The sequence below is a fragment of the Oncorhynchus mykiss genome, chromosome 7, assembly GCF_013265735.2.
Source record: "Oncorhynchus mykiss isolate Arlee chromosome 7, USDA_OmykA_1.1, whole genome shotgun sequence".
In the NCBI taxonomy this organism is placed as follows: domain Eukaryota; kingdom Metazoa; phylum Chordata; class Actinopteri; order Salmoniformes; family Salmonidae; genus Oncorhynchus; species Oncorhynchus mykiss.
In genome coordinates this window covers 62,641,500-62,663,850 of record NC_048571.1, presented here as the reverse complement: position 1 = coordinate 62,663,850, position 22,351 = coordinate 62,641,500, and the positions used below count along the sequence as shown (strand labels likewise).

Genomic DNA, 22,351 nt, shown 5'->3' with positions numbered 1-22,351 from the left:
TTCCTCATCAATCTAGACACAATGCCTACATACAACACTTAATGTTTTTTTTATCAGTTCCTGTTCGTTTTTTTATGTATTATTTCTTACATAGTTAGCCCAGAATATGTTAAGTGTTATTACATACACCCAGGAAGAACTACTGGATATGAGTGTGACGTCAACTTATCAACATTACGACCAGGAATACGACTTTCCCGAAGCAGATCCTTTTTTCGGACCACCACCCAGGATATTGGATCTAATCCCAGAGGCCGACACAACAACGTCGCCGTAGGAGAGGTAGACAGCGGCCTCCTGGTCAGACTTCGAAGGCGTGCACACCACCCACCGCTTCCGAGCATATTACTCGTCAATGTCCAGTCTCTAGACAACAAGGTGAACGAAATTAGGGCAAGGGTTGCCTTCCAGAGAGACATCAGAGATTGTAACATTCTCTGTTTCACCGAAACATGGCTCACTCTGGATATGTTGTCGGAGTCGGTACAGTCACCTGGTTGATTCATGCATCATGCCGACAGAAACAAACATCTCTCTGGTAAGAAGGCGGGCAGGGGTGTATGCTTCATGATTAACAGCTCATTGCGTAATCATAACAACATAAAGGAGGAACTCAAGTCATTTTGTTCACCTGACCTAGAATTATATACAATCTAAAGCTGACCACATTATCTCCCAAGAGAATCCTCTTTGATTATAGTCACAGCCGTGTACAGTTGTGGCCAAAAGTTTTAATTTCCACAAAGTTTGCTGCTTCAGTGTATTTTAGATATTTTTGTCAAATGTTACAATGGAATACTGAAGTATAATTACAAGTGTCAAAGGCTTTTATTGACAATTACATGAAGTTGATGCAAAGAGTCGAAAAGCAGTGTTGACCCTTCTTTTCCAAGACCTCTGCAATCTACCCTGGCATGCTGTCAATTAACTTCTGAGACAGATCCTGACTGATGCAGTCCATTCTTGCATAATCAATGCTTGGAGTTTGTCAGAATTTGTGGGTTTTTGTTTGTCCACCCGCCTCTTGAGGGTTGACCACAAGTTCTCAATGGGATTAAGGTCTGGGGAGTTTCCTGGCCATGGACCCAAAATATTGATGTGTTGTTCCCCAAGCCACTTAGTTATCACTTTTGCCTTATGGCAAGGTGCTCCATCATGCTGGAAAAGGCATTGTTCGTCACCAAACTGTTCCTGGATGGGTGGGAGAAGTTGCTCTCGGGAGATGTGTTGGTACCATTCTTTATTCATGGCTGTGTTTTGGCAAAATTGTGAGTGAGCCCACTCCCTTGGCTGAGAAGCAACCCCACACATGAATGGTCTCAGGATGCTTTACTGTTGGCATGACACAGGACTGATGGTAGCGCTCACCTTGTCCGGACAAGCTTTTTTTTGGATGCCCCAAACAATCGGAAAGAGGATTCATCAGAGAAAATGACTTTACCGCAGTCCAATCCCTGTACCTTTTGCAGAATATCAGTTTGTCCCTGATGTTTTTTCCTGGAGAGATGTGGCATCTTTGCTGCCCTTCTTGACACCAGGCCATCCTCCAAAAGTCTTTGCCTCACTGTGCGTGCAGATTCTCTCACACCTGCCTGCTGCCATTCCTGAGCAAGCTCTGTACTGGTGGTGCCCCGATCCCGGAGACGGTCCTGGTGCTTGCTGGACTTTCTTGGGCGCCATGAAGCCTTCTTCACAACAATTGAACTGCGCTCTTTGAAGTTCTTGATGATCCGATAAATGGTTGATTTAGGTGCAATCTTACTGGCAGCAATATCCTTGCCTGTGGAGTCCTTTTTGTGCAAAGCAATGATGACGGCATGTGTTTCCTTGCAGGTAACCATGTTTGACAGAGGAAGAACAATGATTCCAAGCACTACACTCCTTTTGAAGCTTTGTCTGTTATTCGAACTCAATCAGCATGACAGAGTGATCTCCAGCCTTGTCCTCGTCAACACTCACACCTGTGTTAACGAGAGAATCACTGACATGATGTCAGCTGGTCCTTTTGTGTCAGGGCTGAAATGCAGTAGAAATGTTTTTGGGGGATTCAGTTCATTTGCATGACAAAGCGGTATTTTGCAATTAATTGCAATTCATCTGATCACTCTTCATAACATTCTGGAGTATATGCAAATTGCCATCATACAAACTGAGGCAGCAGACTTTGGAAATTAATATTTGTGTAATTTTTTGGGCCAAATTTTGGCCACGTCTGTATATCCCCCCATGCACATACCTTGATGGCCCTCAAGGAACTTCACTGGACTCTATGTAAACTGGAAACCATATATCCCGAGGCTGCATTCATTGTGTAGCTGGGGATTTTTAACAAAGTTAATTTCAGAACAAGGCCACCTATATTCTACCAGCACATTGACTGTAGCACCCACGCGGGCTATACACTGGACCACTGCTACTCTAGCTTCCGCGATGCATACAAGGCCCTCCCTTCGGCAAATCCGACCACAACTCTATCTTGCTCCTACCGTCCCATAGGCAGAAACTCAAACAGGATGTACCCATAACTAAAAACCATTCAATGCTGGTCTGACCAATCGGAATCCACGCTTCAGGATTGTTTTGATCACGTGGACTGGGAAATGTTCCGGGAAGGCTCAGAAAATAACATTGATTTATCAAAATCAAATCAAATTTATTTATATAGCCCTTCGTACATCAGCTGATATCTCAAAGTGCTGTACAGAAACCCAGCCTAAAACCCCAAACAGCAAGCAATGCAGGTGTAGAAGCACGGTGGCTAGGAAAAACTCCCTAGAAAGGCCAAAACCTAGGAAGAAACCTAGAGAGGAACCAGGCTATGTGGGGTGGCCAGTCCTCTTCTGGCTGTGCCGGGTGGAGCTTATAACAGAACATGGCCAAGATGTTCAAATGTTCATAAATGACCAGCATGGTCAAATAATAATAATTACAGGCAGAACAGTTGAAACTGGAGCAGCAGCACGGCCAGGTGGACTGGGGACAGCAAGGAGTCATCAGGTAGTCCTGAGGCATGGTCCTAGGGTCCTCCGAGAGAGAGAAAGAAAGAGAGAGAATTAGAGAGGGCATACTTAAATTCACACAGGACAACGGATAGGACAGGAGAAGTACTCCAGATATAACAAACTGACCCTAGCCCCCCGACACAAACTACTGCAGCATAAATACTGGAGGCTGAGACAGGAGGGGTCAGGAAACACTGTGGCCCCATCCGAGGACACCCCCGGACAGGGCCAAACAGGAAGGATATAACCCCACCCACTTTGCCAAAGCACAGCCCCCACACCACTAGAGGGATATCTTCAACCACCAACTTACCATCCTGAGACAAGGCCGAGTATAGCCCACAAAGATCTCCGCCACGGCACAACCCAAGGGGGGGCGCCAACCCAGACAGGAAGATCACATCAGTGACTCAACCCACTCAAGTGACGCACCCCTCCCAGGGACGGTATGAAAGATCCCTAGTAAAGCCAGTGACTCAGCCCCTGTAATAGGGTTAGAGGCAGAGAATCCCAGTGGAAAGAGAGGAACCGGCCAGGCAGAGACAGCAAGGGCGGTTCGTTGCTCCAGAGCCTTTCCGTTCACCTTCCCACATTTATACGCTGATTCGATGAGTGAGTTTATAAGGAAGTGCCTTGGAGATGTTGTACCCACTGTGACTGACTATGAAAACCTACCCTAACCAGAAACCGTGGATAGATGGCGGCATTCGCACAAAACTGAAAGCGCGAACCACCGCATTCAACCATGGAAAGATGTCAGGGGAATATGGCCAAAAATAAACAGTGTAGATATTCTCTCTGCAAGGCAATCAAATAAGTAAAATGTCGGTATAGGGACAAAGTGAAGTCGACTTTTCAACGGCTCAGACACGAGACGTATGTGGCAGGGTCTACAGGCAATTACGGACTACAAAAATAAACTTGTTAACCCTTGCAAGGCTGCTGGCCCAGACGGCATCCCTAGCCGCGTCCTCAGAGCATGCGCAGACCAGCTGGCTGGTGTGTTTACAGACATATTCAATCACTCCCTATCCCAGTCTGCTGTCCCCACATGCTTCAAGACGGCCACCATTGTTCCTGTACCAAAGAAGGTAAAGATAACTGAACTAAATTACTATTGCCCTGTAGCACTCACTTCTGTCATCATGAAGTGCTTTGACAGACTAGTCAAGGACCATATCACCTCCACCTTACCTGCCACCCTAGACCCACTTCAGTTTGATTACTGCTCCAACAGGTCCACAGACGATGCAAATGCCATCACACTGCACACTGCCCTATCCCATCTGGACAAGAGGAATACCTATGTTAGAATGCTTTTCATTGACTACAGCTCAGCATTCAACACCATAGTACCCTCCAAGCGCATCTTTAAGCTTAAGGCCTGGGTCTCACCCTCACCCTGTGCAACTGGATCCTGGACTTTCTGATGGGCCGCTCCCAGGTGGTGAAGGTAGGAAACAGCATCTCCACTTGCCTGGTCCTCAACACTGGTGCCCCACAAGGTTGTGTGTTCAGCCCCCTCCTGTACTCCCTGTTCACTCATGACTGGTGGCCATGCACGCCTCCAACTCAATCATCAAGTTTGCAGACGATGCAACCGTAGTGGGCTTGATTACCAACAACAACGAGCCTACAGGGAGGAGGTGAGGGCCCTCGAAGTGTGGTGTCAGGAAAACAACCTCTCACTTGAGAGGGAGATGATCGTGGACTTCAGGGAACAGCAGAGGGAGCACCCCCCTATCCACATCGACGGGACAGCAGTGGAGAAGGTGGAAAGTTTAAAGTTCCTGGGCGTACACATCACGGACAACCTGAAATGGTCCACCCACAGTAGTGGAGGCTGAAGAAATTTGGCTTGTCACCAAAACCCTTATAATTTTACAGATGCACAATTGAGAGCATCCTGTCAGACTGTATCACCACCTGATGCGGCAACTGCACTGCAAGGTTCTCCAGGGGGTAGTGCGGTCTGCACAACGCATCACCGGGAGCAAACTACCTGCTCTCCAGAACACCTACAGCAGCCGATGTCACAAGAAGGCCAAAAAAATCCTCAAGGACAACAACCAACCGAGCCACGGCCTGTTAACCCCGCTACCATCCAGAAGGCGAGGTCAAGTACAGGTGCATTAAAGCTGGGACCGAGAGACTGAAAAACAGCTTCTGTCTCAAGGCCATCAGACTGTTAAACAGCCATCACTAACACAGAGGCTGCTGCCTACATACAGACTCAAATCATTAGCTACTTCAATAAATTGATCATTAGTCACTTTAAATAATGGCACTTTAATAATGTTTACATATCTTACATTACTCATCTCATATGTATATACTGTGTTTTATACCATCTATTGCATCTTGCCTATTGCATCTTGCCATCGCTCATCCATATATTTATATGTAAATATTCTTATTCCATCCCTTTACATTTCAAATCAAATGGTATTAGTCACATGCACTGAAACAACACGTGTAGACCTTACAGTGAAATGCTTACTTACGAGCCCCTAACCAACAATGCAGTTTTTAAAAAATGACAAAAGAAATAAAGTAAAAAGTAATTAAAGGAGCAGCAGCAAAATAACAATAGTGAGACTATATACAGAGGGGGCACAGGTACAATGTGCGGGGGCACCCGGTAAGTTGAGGTAATATGTACATGTAGGTAGAGTTATTAAAGTGACTGTGCATAGATGATAACAGAGTACCAGCGGTGTAAAAGAGGAGGGGGGGGGGTGAAATGCAAATAGTCCGGGTAGCCATTTGATTAGGTGTTCCGGAGTCTTATGGCTTGGGGGTAGAAGCTGTTTAGAATCCTCTTGGACCTAGACTTGGCACTCAGGTACCGCTTGCCGTGCGGTAGTAGAGAGAACAGTCTATGACTAGGGTGGCTGGAGTCTTTGACCATTTTTATAGCCTTCCACTGACTCCGCCTGGATGGAAGGAAGCTTGGCCCCAGTGATGTACTGGGCCGTTCACACTACCCTCTGTAGTGCCTTGTGGTTGGAGGCCATACCAGTCAGTGATGCTCTCAATGTTGCAGCTATAGAACCTTTTGAGGATCTGAGGACCTATGCCAAATCTTTTCAGTCTCCTGAGGGGGAATAGGTTTTGTCGTGCCCTCTTCACGACTGTCTTGGTGTGCTTGGACCATGTTAGTTTATTGGGGATGTGGACACCAAGGAACTTGAAGCTCTCAACCTGCCTGTTTCTGGGATAATGGTGTTGATGTGAGTGTGTATAAGGTAGTTGTGGAATTGTTAGATTACTTTTTAAATCAAATCAAATTGTATTGGTCACATACACATGGTTAGCAGATGTTAATGCGAGTGTAGCGAAATGCTTGTGCTTCTAGTTCCGACCATGCAGTAATATCTAACAAGTAATCTAACAATTCCACAACAACTACCCTATACACACAAGTGTGAAGGAATGAATAAGAATATGTACATATAAATATATGGATGAGCGATGGCCGAACGGCATAGGCAGGATGCAGTAGATGGTATAGAGTACAGTATATACATATGAGATTAGTAATGTAGGGTATGTAAACATTATTTAAAGTGACTAGTGATACATTTATTATATCCAATTTTTTATTATTCATGTGGCTTGAGATTTGAGTCAGTATGTTGGCAGCAGCCACTCAATGTTAGTGATGGCTGTTCAACAGTCTGATGGCCTGGAGATAGAAGCTGTTTTTCAGTCTCTCGGTCCCAGCTTCGATGCACCTGTACTGACCTCGCCTTCTGGATGATAGCGGGGTGAAGACAGTGGCTCGGGTGGTTGTTGTCCTTGGTGATCGTTTTGGCCTTCCTGTGACATCGGGTGGTGTAGGTGTCAGGGCAGGTAGTTTGCCCCCGGTGATGCGTTGTGCAGACCTCACTACCCTCTGGAGAGCCTTGTGGTTGTGGGCGGAGCAGTTGCTGTACCAGGCGGTGATACAGCCCGATACAGCCCGACAGGATGCTCTCGATTGTGCATCTGTGACAAGCCAAATTTCTTCAGCCTCCTGATGTTGAAGAGGCACTGTTGCGCCTTCTTCACCACGCTGTCTGTGTGGGTGGACCATTTCAGTTTGTTTGTGATGTGTACGCCCAGGAACTTTCCACCTTCTCCACTACTGTCCTATCGATGTGGATAGGGGGTGCTCCCTCTGCTGTTTCCTGAAGTCCACGATCATCTTCTTTGTTTTGTTGACATTGAGTGTGATGTTGCTTTCCTGACACCACACTCCGAGGGCCCTCAACTCCTCCCTGTAGGCCGTCTCGTCATTGTTGGTAATCAAGCCTACCACTGTAGTGTCGTCTGCAAACTTGATGATTGAGTTGGAGGCGTGCATGGCCACGCAGTCATGGGTGAACAGGGAGTACAGGGCTGAGAACGCACCCTTGTGGGGCCCCAGTGTTCAGGATCAGGCCCAGGGTCTCAAGCTTAATGACAGGTTTGGAGGGCACTATGGTGTTAAATGCTGAGCTGTAGTCGATGAACAGGATTCTTTCATAGGTATTCTTCTTGTCCAGATGGGTTAGTGCAGTGTGATTGCGATTGCGTTGTCTGTGGACCTATTGCGGCGGTAAGCAAATTGGAGTGGGTCAAGGGTGTCAGGTAGAGTGGAGGTGATATGATCCTTGACTAGTCTCTCAAAGCACTTCATGATGACGGCAGTAAGTTCTACAGGGCGATAGTCGTTTAGCTCAGTTACCTTAGCTTTCTTGGGGACAGGAACAATGGTGGCCCTCTTGAAGCATGTGGGAACAGTAGACTGGGATAGGGATTGATTCAATATGTCCAATTGATTCAATATGCTCTGAGGGCGCAGCTAGGGATGCCTTCTGGGCCTGCAGCCCTGCAAGGGTTAACACGTTTAAATGTTTTACTCACGTTGACTGCGGTGAAGGAGACTGCAGGTTTTGGTAGCGGGCTGTGTCAGTGGCACTGTATTGTCCTAAAAGCGAGCAAAGAAGTTGTTTAGTTTGTCTGGGAGCAAGACATCGGGGTCTGCGACGGGGCTGGTTTTCTTTTTGTAGTCCGTGATTGACTATAGACCCTGCCACATTCCTCTCATGTCTGAGCCGTTGAATTGCGACTGTACTTTGTCTCTATACTGACGCGTAGCTTGTTTGATTGCCTTGCGAATGGAATAGCTACACTGTTTGTATTCGGTCATGTTTCTGGTTGCCTTGCCCTGATTAAAAGCAGTGGATCGCGCTTTCAGTTTTGCGCGAATGCTCTGACATCAATCCACGGTTTCTGGTTGGGGAAGGTTTTAATAGTCACTGTTGATACAACATCACCGATGCACTTGCTAATAAACTCGCTCACCGAATCAGCGTATACATCAATGTTTTTGTTCGACGCTATCCGGAACATATCCCAGTCCACGTGATCGAAGCAATCTTGAAGCGTGGAATCAGCGTTGAACAGACCTGAGCATGGGCGTTTCCTGTTTTAGTTTCTGTCTATAGGCTGGGAGCAACAAATTGGAGACGTGGTCAGATTTGCCGAAAGGAGGGCGAGGGAAGGCTTTGTAAGCGTCGCGGAAGTTAGAGTAACAAAGATCCAGGGTTTTCCCAGCCCTGGTCGTGCATTCGATATGCTGATAAGATTTAGGGAGCCTTGTTTTCAGATTAGCCTTTTTAAATTTCCAAGCTACAATAAATGCAGCCTCAGAATGTGTTTTCCAGTTTACATAGAGTCCATTGAAGTTCTTTCAGGGCCGTCGAGGTGACTGCTTGGGGGGGGATGTACACGACTTTGATTATAATCGAAGAAAATTCTCTTGGTAGATAATGCAGTCGGCATTTGATTGTAAGGAATTCTATTTCAGGTGAACAAAAGGACTTGAGTTCCTGTATGTTGTTATGATCACACCATGACTCGTTAATCATAAGGCATACACCCCCGCCCCTCTTCTTACCAGAGAGATGTTTGTTTCTGTCGGCGCAATACGTGAAGAAACCAGGTGGCTGTACTGACTCTGATAGCGTATCCCGAGTGAGTCATGTTTCTGTGAAACAGAGAATGTTACAATCTCTGTCTCTCTGGAAGACAAAACGCTTGCTCGGATTTTGTCTACCTTGTTGTCAAGAGACGTTGGCGAGTAGTATACTCGGGAGCGGTGTGCGGTGTGCCCGTCTACGGAGCCTGACCAGAAGACCGCTCCGTCAGGCCCTTCTGTGTCGCCGTTGTTTTGGGTCACCTGCTGGGATCCGATTCATTGTCCTGGGTGGTGGACCAAACAGAGGATCCGCTTCGGGAAAGTCGTATTCCTGGTCGTAATGTTGGTAAGTTGACGTTGCTCTTATATCCAATAGTTCCTCCCGGCTCTATGTAATGAGACTTAAGATTTCCTGGGGTAACAGTGTAAGAAATAATACATAAAAAACAAAATACTGCATAGTTTCCTAAGAACGTGAAGCGAGGCTCTGTCGGCGCCGGATGTAGTTTATATACACTATATAGATTACGCCACTGTCGGAACTAGAAGCACAAGCATTTCGCTACAACAAGCATTTTGCATTAACATCTGCTAACCACGTGTATATGACCAATAACATTTGATAACAAGGCAAAAACAGGTTTTAGACATTTTTGCACATTTATTTAATTTTTTTTTTTTTAAATCACATTTACATAAGTATTCAGACCCTTTACTCAGTACTTTGTTGAAGCACCTTTCGCAATGAATACTTATTCAATTTACGAATTGATGGAGGTCACTGTGTTCTTGGGGACCTTCAATGCTGCAAACATTTTTTGGTACCCTTCCCCAGATCTGTGCCTCGACACAATTCTGTCTCGGAGCTCTACGGACAATTCCTTTAACCTCATGGCTTGGTTTTTGCTCTGACATACACTGTCAACTGTGGGCCCTTATCTAGAAAGGTGTGTGCCTTTCCAAATCATGTCCAATCAATTGAATTTACCACAGGTGGACTCCAATCCAATTGTAGAAACATCTCAAGGATGATCAATGGAAAGAGGATACACCTGAACTCAATATCGATTGTCTGGATACTTATGTAAATAAGGTATTTCTGTTTTTTATTTTTAATATATTTGCAACAACTACTGAACCTGTTTTTGCTTTGTCATTATAGGGTTTAATGTGTAGATTGATGAGGAAATGTTTTATTTAATCCATTAATCCAACATATCTAACTGATGGGATACACAAGCTAAATTCCTTGCCAAATGACGACAGTTTTATCATAAATTCTTAATTCAAGGTTAGGAATAAGGTTAGCACTGTGGTTAGGGTTACGGATTCGGTTTAAAATCAGATAAGAGAATTTGTAGAAATAGGTGGGGTTTAATACTTTGTGGCTGTGGTAACTAGTGGCGATCCTACTTTGTGAACTGCTAGTGTCATTTAGAATTGGTTAGTCTAGGCTAATAACCCCGCTAAACATAGACAGGTTCCACACTGAAAATATGCAAAAACATTAGTTTGCTAAAGACGGAGCGTATTTTCATCAGAATCATTAAGTCTGGGCCTACTCACAAAGCAGATGTTGTGGCCGTAATTCATCCCCATGCAGTGTTCAATGTGGAATTGTTAATCCATATAGAACATTCCAAAGAACAGGCAGAATAAACTAAATCGAACGTCTGTATATAAAAAAGAAAGATTCTGGTTTGTAACCCAAACTGAGCCCTGTTTCAAATGATCACACTTTTAGAATAACTCTTCCATATGCGAGATGCGCATCACTTTACACTATTCTCTTTTATTCTGTTATGTTACATCATTATTTTACTATAAAATAGGTGTCTTGACCAGTAGCTGTGCGTTCACTCACCCTACTTGTAGAGAAACGCCAATGCCATACTCCTCTCTTTCACGTTGATGAAATGGTATATGACTGTCATACAAGTAAAAGCTTTTATTTTTTGTCGTCCTACTCTACCTGGCTAAAATGCATGCTTGCTAACCTAACTTCCTTTCATGGGCAACGATAGCTAGTTAACATTAGCCTTCTACCTTCTACATCTAGCTACATATTGAACTTCCATCTTCTCAGGCCAGGGGCAAACTGTATGAATTTATGGTTGGATCAGAATCGCCGTTATAATTGGCCAGTACGGAGAATTAAGTAAAACCACAAGTCCAAATCTCTATTCATGGCTAGTTTAGGAAATTACTAATTTTAGATAGATAGCTAGCTAGCTAGCCCCCGGAGGACAACAACACAACAAGATGCTCAACGAGTTTCTGTCAATGAGGTATGCTCTCGATGCTATGTGATCGGAATGGAGCCAAATCCAAACTGGCTTCCCTTGACTCTTTTTTTTTGGGGGGGGGGGCATTCACAGTTGAGTTCACTCAGTTTAGCTCAATGCTGATTGGCTATTATTTTTTTATTTTTTTTATCAAGGAAGGCCAAATGCTCGCTGACTTCCGTTGCATTCAATGCTAGGGGCAGAAACAATGTTATACTCTTTTGGACCAGACAGCATCAGATAAATGGCCTTACACCTACAGAGACAGCGGGGCGATGTTTCTCTCGCTTGGATGCTTTCTCCGGTGCAATAAATTCAGCCTCTTGCGAATATAAAGAAAATTATGAAACACAGAGAGAGGAAAGATAAATGATTTCGTTTTTTTCTTGGTACATTTTTTGGGGATACCTGGCTTCCCTTGGCATTCATGAATACCACTGGTCTTGACTGTGATAAGGGTTCAGGAAATAATAGCATCTTGTCTGTTAAATTAACAAAAAAGCCTATCCCATTGCACAGCCATAAACTTCAACAAGCAAGGTTACTACCTTTTTGAAGATTGTGTTCCACGGTATAACATAACCAGTTGATAAAACAGTTTTAATAAATTAGTCTTAAATGGAGCTTTTTTTCTTTTTATTAGCTGAGTATATATGGGTCAATTAGGATTCGTTATCTGTAATGGTTATGATAAATTGGGCCTTGTTTCTCACTGTTGGCATATAGATAAATGCACACACATTTTTTTAGTGTTCTAAAAAATATATATAGATTTTTTTATCTGTACTTCAGGGGAGAAATCATGCGAGTACTGGAACAGTAAAAATGTCAAATGCCCATCCCTACAGGGAAATATATTTCACCTCAGTGAAGACCAAACGCGACCTGCGGGCCAAAATGTATTTGACACCGCTTGCCTAGATAGATAAAATCCCAAATCCCCACACTTTCTCCACATTTCCCAAATTCACATGGCAATTCTCATATTTTGGAGATTCCAGGAAGTTGGCCAGTTTATCCATGTAGACTAATGTTGTTTAGTCATTAGACTGAAAGATGGACTTTTTACAGGAATCTGCTTCATTAAACATCACGCCATATCACAGGGTCAAAAGTGCTCCTCTGCTGTCAGGAAGTCGCATTTTCCTCATTTCTTAGGTCGACAGCGGCTTGATTTACGATCTCTAGTGTGTGTGTGTGCATGTGTGTGTTTCCTCACAGGTCTGGAGAGAGACAAGTTTGACAACAAGACGGTGACGTTTGAGGAGCACATCAAGGAGGAGCACAACATGTGGCACTACCTGTTCTTCATAGTGCTGGTCAAAGTGAAGGATTCCACTGAGTACACTGGCCCCGAGAGCTACGTCGCTGAGATGATCAAGGTGACACACACACCAGGCCTGAGCTGGTAACATTTCCCATGTCAGACCACAATGTCTAATATGTAATGTGACACAGCATAAGCCCAGGCCGTCCCCATTACCCACTGACATGAGTGCATAGGGTACACTACATCCTGTCCTGGGGGGAGACTGATGTTTGTAGGGTGCATGTAGGGCCATAGAGTTGCTGTTTGTGTGTTCTGGTAAATCCCTTAACTAGCTGCTGACCTTTACTAACTGTGTGTACGTTGTGTGTATTGAGTCAGAGAGGAGAATGTGACACTCGCGGGCACATACACCTCCAATGTAGCTATTTGCCCTTCCACCCTCAACTGACAGAGATAGCATGTACACACTGAATGTCACTGACCAACTGAATGACAAACGCACTGGATGACACACACACCCAGTGATCTCACTGGATGAGACAAACAGAAAGGCAGAGGGGTAAGACTTATACATGAACTGTTGTCTAACCCTAAAACAGATTAAGCTGTGATACGAGGCACAATGATAGCACTAGAAAAGGGAATGGGTTTCATTTTTGTATTCAACAATGATAAACCTGAGATGCCAGGAGAGTCATCTCTTAAAGAGTATTAATTTTTGCTGTTCGGCCTTGTTATTTTGGTAGCAATCATGTCATCATACTGGTCTGTGCAGTTTGGTGGTGTTAGCAGTTGATGTTACTCTTCAATAACACAGACCCCAAAGAATAATCAGGGGGAGAAAAATAGGTTTATTCAAAGAGGACAAATCATAGATGTTATGCTGAGCGGTAGATGTTCATTCTCCCCTGTCCTCAGTGAATCTCTCCTTAGTGATTCTCTCCACAGAACAAAGGGACAGGATATAGTTTTATAACCCAGCCCTAGCCTGTGGTTGACCAATTGGAATTCCTTGCAATAAAACTGGGCCAATAGCTAAATAACAAGTATCCTATTTCAGGTTCAATGTATAAACAATTTGGAACAATGAGAACTTGCTTTGTTGCTATGAGTCCCAGACTGAAATTCCTCCCATGTCTCATTGATCATTAATCCCCTATTACAGAAAAAACACTTTCCATTGATCGTTTAACTTTTAGTCCTCTATTGACCTCTCGTCCTCTGTGTTGTGTATTTATCTTCGAAATAGTCTTACAGTATCCTAGTAACACAAATACAAGGGAGGATTGCAACGCTAACAATCCCTGGCCTTTTTCTTATGTTTCAATGCAAATAGACACACTTAGGGGCATAAATCACTTTCAGTGTTTTGAGTCTTCCTTTTTTGCTGATCATTTTCTTTGATATCCATCACCCCCTCCTCAAAGCCATTGGATGTCTGTATGTTTCTATCTATTCTTCCTTTGTTTACCTACGCAAGTCAATTAAGATACATTTATTTTATCTTATTTTACAGGAGCACAATCTGGACTGGTTCCCACGGATGCGTGCGATGTCGCTGGTGAGCAGTGACGCGGAAGGCGAACAGAACGAGATCAGAAATCTGCAAGAGAAGCTGGAGTCAGCCATGAGGCTGGTATGCAATCTGTCTGGACAGCTCACGGAGCTCAAGGAGCAGGTGAGTCTCATCTGCACAGACACACAGACAGATGTCTGTCAAATCACACCTTGGCTCCCAACAGCTAATTGGCAAGGTGCTCATGTAGTTCTGAGATGATTGGATTGGTGAAAAGCAATATGGGAGAAATTCCACCTAGCCTATTAGAAGGCAAGATGGAGCGATTTTTCTTGCTTACTGAGCCCGATGCAAGAAGGCAACAAGAGCCAGCCGGTGCTGAAACTGAGGTGATTGATGGATTGTAGCTCATCACCGCCAACACTCGTTCTGGAATGTAATTACATGCTAGCATGGCTAGTGGCTAACATTAGCCAGCTCGAGTTAGCATACGAACTCTGTAAGTTCTCCATACGACTTTGACAATTGTTCATTGTGGGTTGTCCCGAAGATATATATTTTTTTCTAGACTAAATGTTTAAAAAAAAAATACAAATATATATTTTTTGGAGGTGTAGATAACCAGACCGTGACTAAAACTAAGCTACTAAGACTTTGACCACACTCTTGTTATTTTGGAGAGAAAAACTCTTTCTTCGTACCCTTTAAACTGATCCAATCCTTTTATGTTTACAATAAGTGCCTATGAGTAGGAGCTAGGGGTCATTTTGAATTGAGCAGAAGGTATGTCAGATTCCCTCACTGCTCTGGGCTGTTGAGTGGTTGTGGAGAAATGTTTGCGGGGTTGGCTGTGATGGGTGGGGTGGGCCCAGGGTGGGTTCACAGATTTGTTGAGAAATATGCGGCAGCTGGGCTGTGTGTGGAGGAAGGGGCTGGCAGTTCATGAGTTCAAAGGATCAACAATGGTCTATGTCAAAGCTTGCCACAGGAAACTTTCTGTGGGTGTGTCTCTCAGTGCATTTATCAGTAAGGGTGCAGATTTTTGTGCGCTTCTCCATGTGTTTGTTATTGGGTGAGTACTGTGTTTATTTGAGGTTGAGATCAACACTCTTCCCCCTTTCGGTAGATGACAGAGCAGAGGAAACAAAAGCAGAGGATTGGACTCCTGGGCCACCCCCCTCACATGAACGTCAATCCCCAGCAGCCAGCCTGAGGAGAACCGTGGGGTGGGTACCACCTCCTCCACCCAGGACCCTTACCCAGGACCCTAACCCAGGACCACTCACATGAAGGAGATCCTGACGTTACAGTGCCTTCTTCTGACAGTCAATGTAGTGTACAGGAGTATGCCAAAGTGTGTTTGTACAGTAGTAGTGTGCCTGACTCATGGGCTTTAGAGAGTGAGTATGTACAGTATGAAGGAATTTGTGTGTAGAATGCCTTAATGAACACTTAGTGTTTATGAAACTAGTGCACATTAGGAGATGGGGCATATGCATGTAGTGTACGTGAGTGTGTCTATGTACTGTGCACATGAGTTTGAGTGGGTGGGTGAGGAATGTAAAGAGTGTGCAAAAAGTGCCCCTGGACTTGAGAAGAAGGAACCAGTCATGTAAGTTTAGGTTGTAAAAATTACTCAAGTGAAAATGCCTTAGGTTGTCTTACTACCCTTAATGCCTTGTCCATCTTCCTTACCACTTTGAATGGGTGACAAAGGTTCTACTCCCCCATTGGTCTTGATGTATTTGGTGAACTTGAAGGCTCAGCCAATTGCAACACAAGACTCTTGAGACACAACACTCTCGTGTTGAAGGACGCTTTCCTCTTTTTTATATATTTGTAACCTGGCAAACAGTATTTAATATCTTATTTTTGTACGAGGTGCAATACCAATACTTTACGATATGCAACCACAAAGATGTTTAATCTTTACATTATGTCTGTTGGAGATGGTATGAGGTTTTTTTAGATGGCTTTGTTATTTTATTTATATACAGTACCTTCAGAAAGTATTCATACCCCTTGACTTATTCCACATTTTGGAATAAGTCAAGGGGTATGAATACTAAATTCTAAATGGATTGTTTTTGTTTTTCTTACCCATCTGCACACAATATCCCATTATGACAAAGTGAACATTATTTTTGTCATTTTAGCAAATTTATTGAAAATGAAATACAGAAATATCTCATAAGTATTCACAGTCCTGAGTCAATACTTTGTGGAAGCACCTTTGGCAGCACTTACAGCAGTAAGTCTTTATGGGTAAGTCTCTTAAGAGCTATCCACACCTGGATTGTGCAACATTTGCCTGTTATTCTTGTAAAATAAATATCAAGCTCTATCAAATTGGTTGTTGATAATTGCTAGACAACCATGCTCAGGTCTTGCCTTTTTGGTAAGCAACTCCAGTGTAGATTTGTCTGGTAGAAAGCAGACTGAACCAGGTTTTCCTTTAGGATTTTGCCTTTGCTTAGCTCCATTCCATTCATTTTTTTATCCTGAAAAACTCCCCAATCCTTAATGATTACAAGCATACCCATAACGTGATGCAGCCACAACTATGCTTGAAAATATGGAGTGGTACTCAGAAATGTGTTGTATTGGATTCTCCCCAAACATAACTTTATTCAGGACAAAAAGTGAATTGCTTTGTCAGTTTTTTTGCAGTATTACTTTAGTGCCTTGTTGTAAACAGGATGCATGTTTTTGAATATTTATATTCTGTACAAGTGTCCTTATTTTCACTGTGTCAATTAGGTTGGTATTGTAGAGTAACTACACTTTGTTGATCCATCCTCAGTTTTCTCCTATCACAGCCATTAAACTCTGTAACTGTTTTAAAGTCACCATTGGCCTAAATTGGTTGAATCTGTGTTTGAAATTCACTGCTTGAAAGAGGGACCTTCACCATAATTATATGTGTGGGGTACAGAGATGAGGTAGTCATTCAAAAATCATGTTAAACACTATTATTGCACTCAGTGAGTCCATGCAACTTGTTAAACACATTTTTACTCCTGAAGTTTAGGCTTGCCTCGAGACATTTCAGCTATTTGTAAAAATAATTGAAAACATAATTCCCCTTTGATATTATGGGGTATTGTGTGTAGGCCAGTGACAAAAACATCTCAATTTAATCCGTTTTAAATTCCGTCTGTAACACAACAAAATGGGGAAGAAGTCGATGTCTGAAAACTTAAGTCGCTGTATTTCAATGGCCAAATAGAATTGTGACCACCTTTTAAGACTTCTTCCAAGATTTTTTTGACCAATAATCTACAAATGAGACAATATATACAGTATTTTTGTGAAAAGAAAACTCAACCCAAAAGTCCATATGCACAGCATGGGTATCATGCTAAAGCCAGCAGTGTTGGTTTTCAAACACATGAGTTTGTGTGCATATTATCCGTACTATACAGTGCATTCGGAAAAGGGTTTAGGCTAAAGTTTCTTCCATTCTTCTCTGCAGATCCTCTCAAACTCTGGCAGGTTGGATGGGTAGCATTGCTGCACAGCTATTTTCGGGTCTCTCCACAGATGTTCGATGGGGTTCAAGTCCGGGCTCTTGCTGCGCCAGTCAAGGACACACAGAGACTTGTTCTGAAGCCACCCCTGCGTTATCTTGGCTGTGTGCTTATGGTCATTGTCCTGTTGGAAGGTGAACCTTAACCCCAGTCTGAGGTCCTGAGCGCTCTGGAGCAGGTTTTCATCAAGGATCTCTCTCTGTACTTTGCTCCATTAATCTTTGCTTCAATCCTGACTAGTCTCCCAGTCCCTGCAGCTGAAAAACATCCCCACAGCATGATGCTGCCACCACCATGCTTCACCGTAGGGATGGTGCCAGGTTTCTTCCAGACACTTTGCATTCAAGCCAAATAGTTCAATTTCGATTTCATCAGACCAGAGAATCTTGTTTCTCATGGTCTGAGAGTCTTTCGGTGCCTTTCGGCAAACTCCAAGCGGGCTGTCATATGCCTTTTACTGAGGAGTGGCTTCCGTCTGGCCACTCTACCATAAAACCTGATTGGTGAGTTGCTGCAGAGATAGATGGTTGTCCTTCTGGAAGTTTCTCCCATCTCCACAGAGGAACTCTAAAGCTCTGTCAGAGTGACCATCGGGTTCTTGGTCACCTATCTGACCAAGGCGCTTCTCCCCAATTGCTCAGTTTGGCCTGGTGGACAGCTCTAGGAAGAGTCTTCGTGGTTCCAACCTTCTTCCATTGAAGAATGATGGAGGCCACTGTATTCTTCGGGACCTTCAATGCTGCAGAAATCTTTTCGTACCCTTCCCCAGATCTGTGCCTCGACACAATCCTGTCTCGGAGCTCTATGGATAGTTCCTTCGACCTCATGACTTGGTTTTTGCTCTGACATGCACTGTCAACTGTGGGACCTTATATAGACAGGTGTGTGCATTTCAAATCATGTCCAATCAATCCACCACAGGTGGACTCCAAGTTGTAGAAACATCTCAAGGATGATCATTGGAAACAGGGTGCACCTGAGCTCAATTTCGAGTAGCATAGCATAGAGGCTGATTACTTATCTAATTAAGGTATTTCTGTTTTTTATGTTTGATACATTTGCTAAAATTCGAAATAAAATACGTTTTTACTTTGTCATTATGGCGTATTGTGTATAGATTTGAGGATTTTTGTATTGAATTCATTTTAGTATAAGGCTGTAATGTAACAATGTGGAAAAAGTCAAGGGGTCTGAATACTTTCCGAAGACATTGTATATGTTTATTTTCTTATATTCTAATTTGAAGGTATCTGATCATCCCCAGGAAGCTTTTAGGATGAGGACCTAAGGTTACTGTTTGAGGTCATATTTGTGATGTCATATGATATCCCAAGGTTCCTGTAGCATATTTGCCTGTTTGTACTGCGTATGTCCCCTGTAGATGGTTGTTGTGAGCATTATAAGGGAGGGTGTAGAAGGAGAAAAGACAAGGAGTCATACTAAAGGTGTCAACACATTGGTATTGCTTATGTCATACATTGGGAGCACACTAAACACCTAAGTGAGAACCTTGTTTTGATATGTTGGCTCTGAATTACATTCTGACAATCTTATATTTACATCCATTTCTGCTATCTAATCTTTCAGCACTGATTATTATGTTATTATTGCTTGTAGCACATGAATTAATTAAGTTTACTTGTCACTTTGTTTGGTGAATGGCCTTCCGTGAAGAGAGGTGTCCTGGTTTGATTGCAGTGTTTATGTAAAGAAATCCACAGAGTACTAATATAAAAGATTTGGAGTGCTGTTTGAACAAAGTTTCTTTCAAACCTACTATATAAAACATGTTGTCTGAAATTTACATTCCATTCTTTAAAAGTCTATTCATTAAAGATGTGTTAGACGTTCAGGGGTGATTTTTCCATCTGTATGGGTTGTAACACCACAGAGAGAATACTTGTGATATGGTATACACAGAATCAGTATATCAGAATCTAATGATTGGTGTCCCCCAAGGATCAATATGGTCCATTTACTTTTTTTTTACTTTATAGGTCAGGAGTTTTTCCTGAACACTTGATCTAACCAGGGAAAACTCTGGGCCCTATATCCTATAACTAGGTCCCAGAGTTTGCCTTGGTCAGATGACATGTATGGGAAAACCCCACTACAATAAGCATTTTCAATTACATACTATAGCACATCAGCTTTTAATAGATGAAAGATATATTAGGATGAAGCTTGTATAATTAGATTTAGAAGTTAATGAGGCGTCACCCACGGCTACGGGCCAGAATAATGTATGCTGTTAAATGTGTATCATGTGATGCACGTGACTGGTTTTCCACTTATGACTAGAGTAGTGCCATTCATGCAGGATGCTGCCCACTGCAGCTGGAGCTGAATGAGTCGTCTGACATACAGGAAGCAGGGGAATGCCACAAGACAGTGTGTAATCTCCTCTCGAGGCTCTCACACAGTCCCATTATAACAATTGAAAAAATATATATATAAAAAAAGCAATAAATTGTTACAGATGAGGGAAAATAGGCTTGAAACATGAGGATCTCCTTTTTCTCAGGATGGAACATAACCTAGAGAGTTCAAAGGGGTATTAATGGGTGTCCCCATTATAAGGTAACATAGTTATTGTGGTCAGTCAGGTACGTGCCATCGCCATGGCACCTGGACCAGTCATTAGGTAAGTGTTCTGTTACCACAGCACCTGTTGTCAGGTGGGTGTCCTCTTACCCCATTCAGACAAACATCCCCAAAGCATTACCAGTTGCTATTCTCTAAGGCCCCGATTCCAACCCAAGTTAAGCGCGCATAAATGTAACATAATTCCCTTTTTATGCACTTTGCTCTCAATGTATATTCTGACCTTGAACTTAAGCATGATAACAGTGTGCTATTCACCTGCTATTCGTTTTGGGTGGAGATTGAATAAATTAAGGTGGGGAAGAGGTGGGTACAAATGCCATATTCTGACCTTGACTTAATGCCATAATAATGCTACCGTCTTTACACACATGAGAAAACCATGAATAAGCAGTTCCAAGTGAAAAAAGCATCTATTGAATTTTTTTCCAGATAGAAATAACACCATTCCCCATGCACTGTAATTTACAACTTGAAATAACTATTGATAACCGCTAGATGAAGGAGTAGTCTGCTTGGATAAGGGATTTGTAAATATAAATGACACTTGTTTTAGATATATTTTACCTTCATAATCGCTGGAGACATGTGAAACCAGTCATATGGCAGCAAACTGAAGCATATTAACATAGAAAACCATCCCACAGTAAAGTTTATGAAATCCTGTGCCATTATGTGGAATTTAAATTGTACAGCCTTTTAACTTGCAGGAATGGGTAGTCTCAAATGTCTTAAACATCATGATCATTACACAGGTGTTCCATGTGCTGGGGACAATTAAAGGCCACTTTGAAATGTGCAGTTTTGTCACATAACACAATGCCACAGATGTCTCAAGTTATGAGGGAGCGTGCAATTGGCATGTTGACTGCAGGAATGTCCAACAGAGCTGTTGCCAGAGCATTTAATGTTAATTGCTCTACCATAAGCCACCTCCAACGTTGTTTTAGGGAATTTGTCAGTACATCAAACCAGCCTCACAACCGCAGACCATGTGTAACCATGCCAGCCAAGGACCTTGACATCCGGCTTCTTCACCTGTGGGAACATCTGAGACCAGCCACCTGGAAAGCTGATGGAACTGAGGAGTGTTTGTCTGTAATAAAGCCCTTTTGTGAGGGGAAAAACAAATTCTGATTGGCTGGACTTGGCTCCCCAGTGGTTGGGCCTGGCTCCCAAGTGGGAGGGCCTATACCCAGTCATGTGAAATCCATAGATTAGGGCCTAATATATTTATTTTAATTGACTGATTTCCTTATATGAACTGTAACTCAGTAAAAAAAAAATGAAATTGTTGCATGTCGCATTTATTTTTGTTCAGTATATATATTTTAAAAAAAGGGTTTAGGCTAATTAAATCGTTATGGAGCAGAGCGCAAACCAAACAATAACAAACCTGACTCATGGCGCAATACTTGGCCGTGGTTGAAATGGACAAAGGTATAAGCCTACTATTGTATACTATTCTCCCTATTATAATTCTATGTACACTAATCTTCCAACATTACCATTGGTTAAAGAACTGAATGTGGCAACTTTCTGAATGACTCAAACTACTCTATTTTTGATGAATCAATATATTTAATGCGTAAAGGCTCTCCAAACTTTTTTTTAATGATTTATACATGTAGGCCATCATTTTAAATAAGCATTTGTTCTTAACTGACTTGCCTAGTTAAATAAAGGTTAAATAAAAATAAATATGTACTTTCATAACCTTAAAATGTGGCTTAATAATCTACAAGATCAGAGTATTTTTAAATCTACCAGTTGGTGCTGAAACAGAGAAGAATATGGATATATTTAGATGGTTTTCTTTCATTGATCCCTATTTTCTGAACCTGTACTCTTTATGTATTCTAGTCTTTTGACAAAATTCTAATTGAAAGTACACTAAAGGGATGGTTTAAGATGAATGCACTGAAAACCCATTTGAATGACAACTCCACAAGAAAATACATTCTCCAGCAACAGTTTTCAGCTGTTGAATTACATTTATTCAGTGCGCACAAGGGACCACACCTGCAACCTACCTTTTTAAAGGTAAATCTGAATCTGAATACCAACTACTGTGTAAGAAAGGCCTAAATCAGAATTGAGCCCTAAGGGAGGAATTCCGACCTTTTTATTCCTATTCTGACCTTGAATTTAAGCACGAGAATAGCATGCTATTCACCCGCCGCTATTCATTCAGGGT

At 42.7% G+C, this 22,351-nt stretch overlaps 1 protein-coding gene across 9 annotated transcripts in view; it reads left to right on the top strand.

Annotated features, from left to right (window-relative positions):
- The window catches only part of LOC110528182 (inositol 1,4,5-trisphosphate receptor type 1), a 175,444-nt gene extending 158,575 nt beyond the window's left edge, over positions 1-16,869 (top strand). For 4 of the 9 annotated variants that reach the window (XM_036983729.1, XM_036983726.1, XM_036983728.1 and 1 more), the window contains 3 exons: positions 12,423-12,616; positions 14,021-14,182; positions 15,147-15,685. In XM_036983729.1, the coding sequence (XP_036839624.1) occupies positions 12,423-12,616; positions 14,021-14,182; positions 15,147-15,233 (443 nt within the window). In that variant the 3' untranslated portion in view covers positions 15,234-15,685. Of the gene's footprint in view, positions 1-12,422; positions 12,617-14,020; positions 14,183-15,146 lie in introns of all 9 variants that reach the window. The other 5 variants (XM_021610040.2, XM_036983730.1, XM_036983727.1 and 2 more) reach the window with 3 other exon arrangements.
- Positions 16,870-22,351: the final 5,482 nt, after the last annotated feature.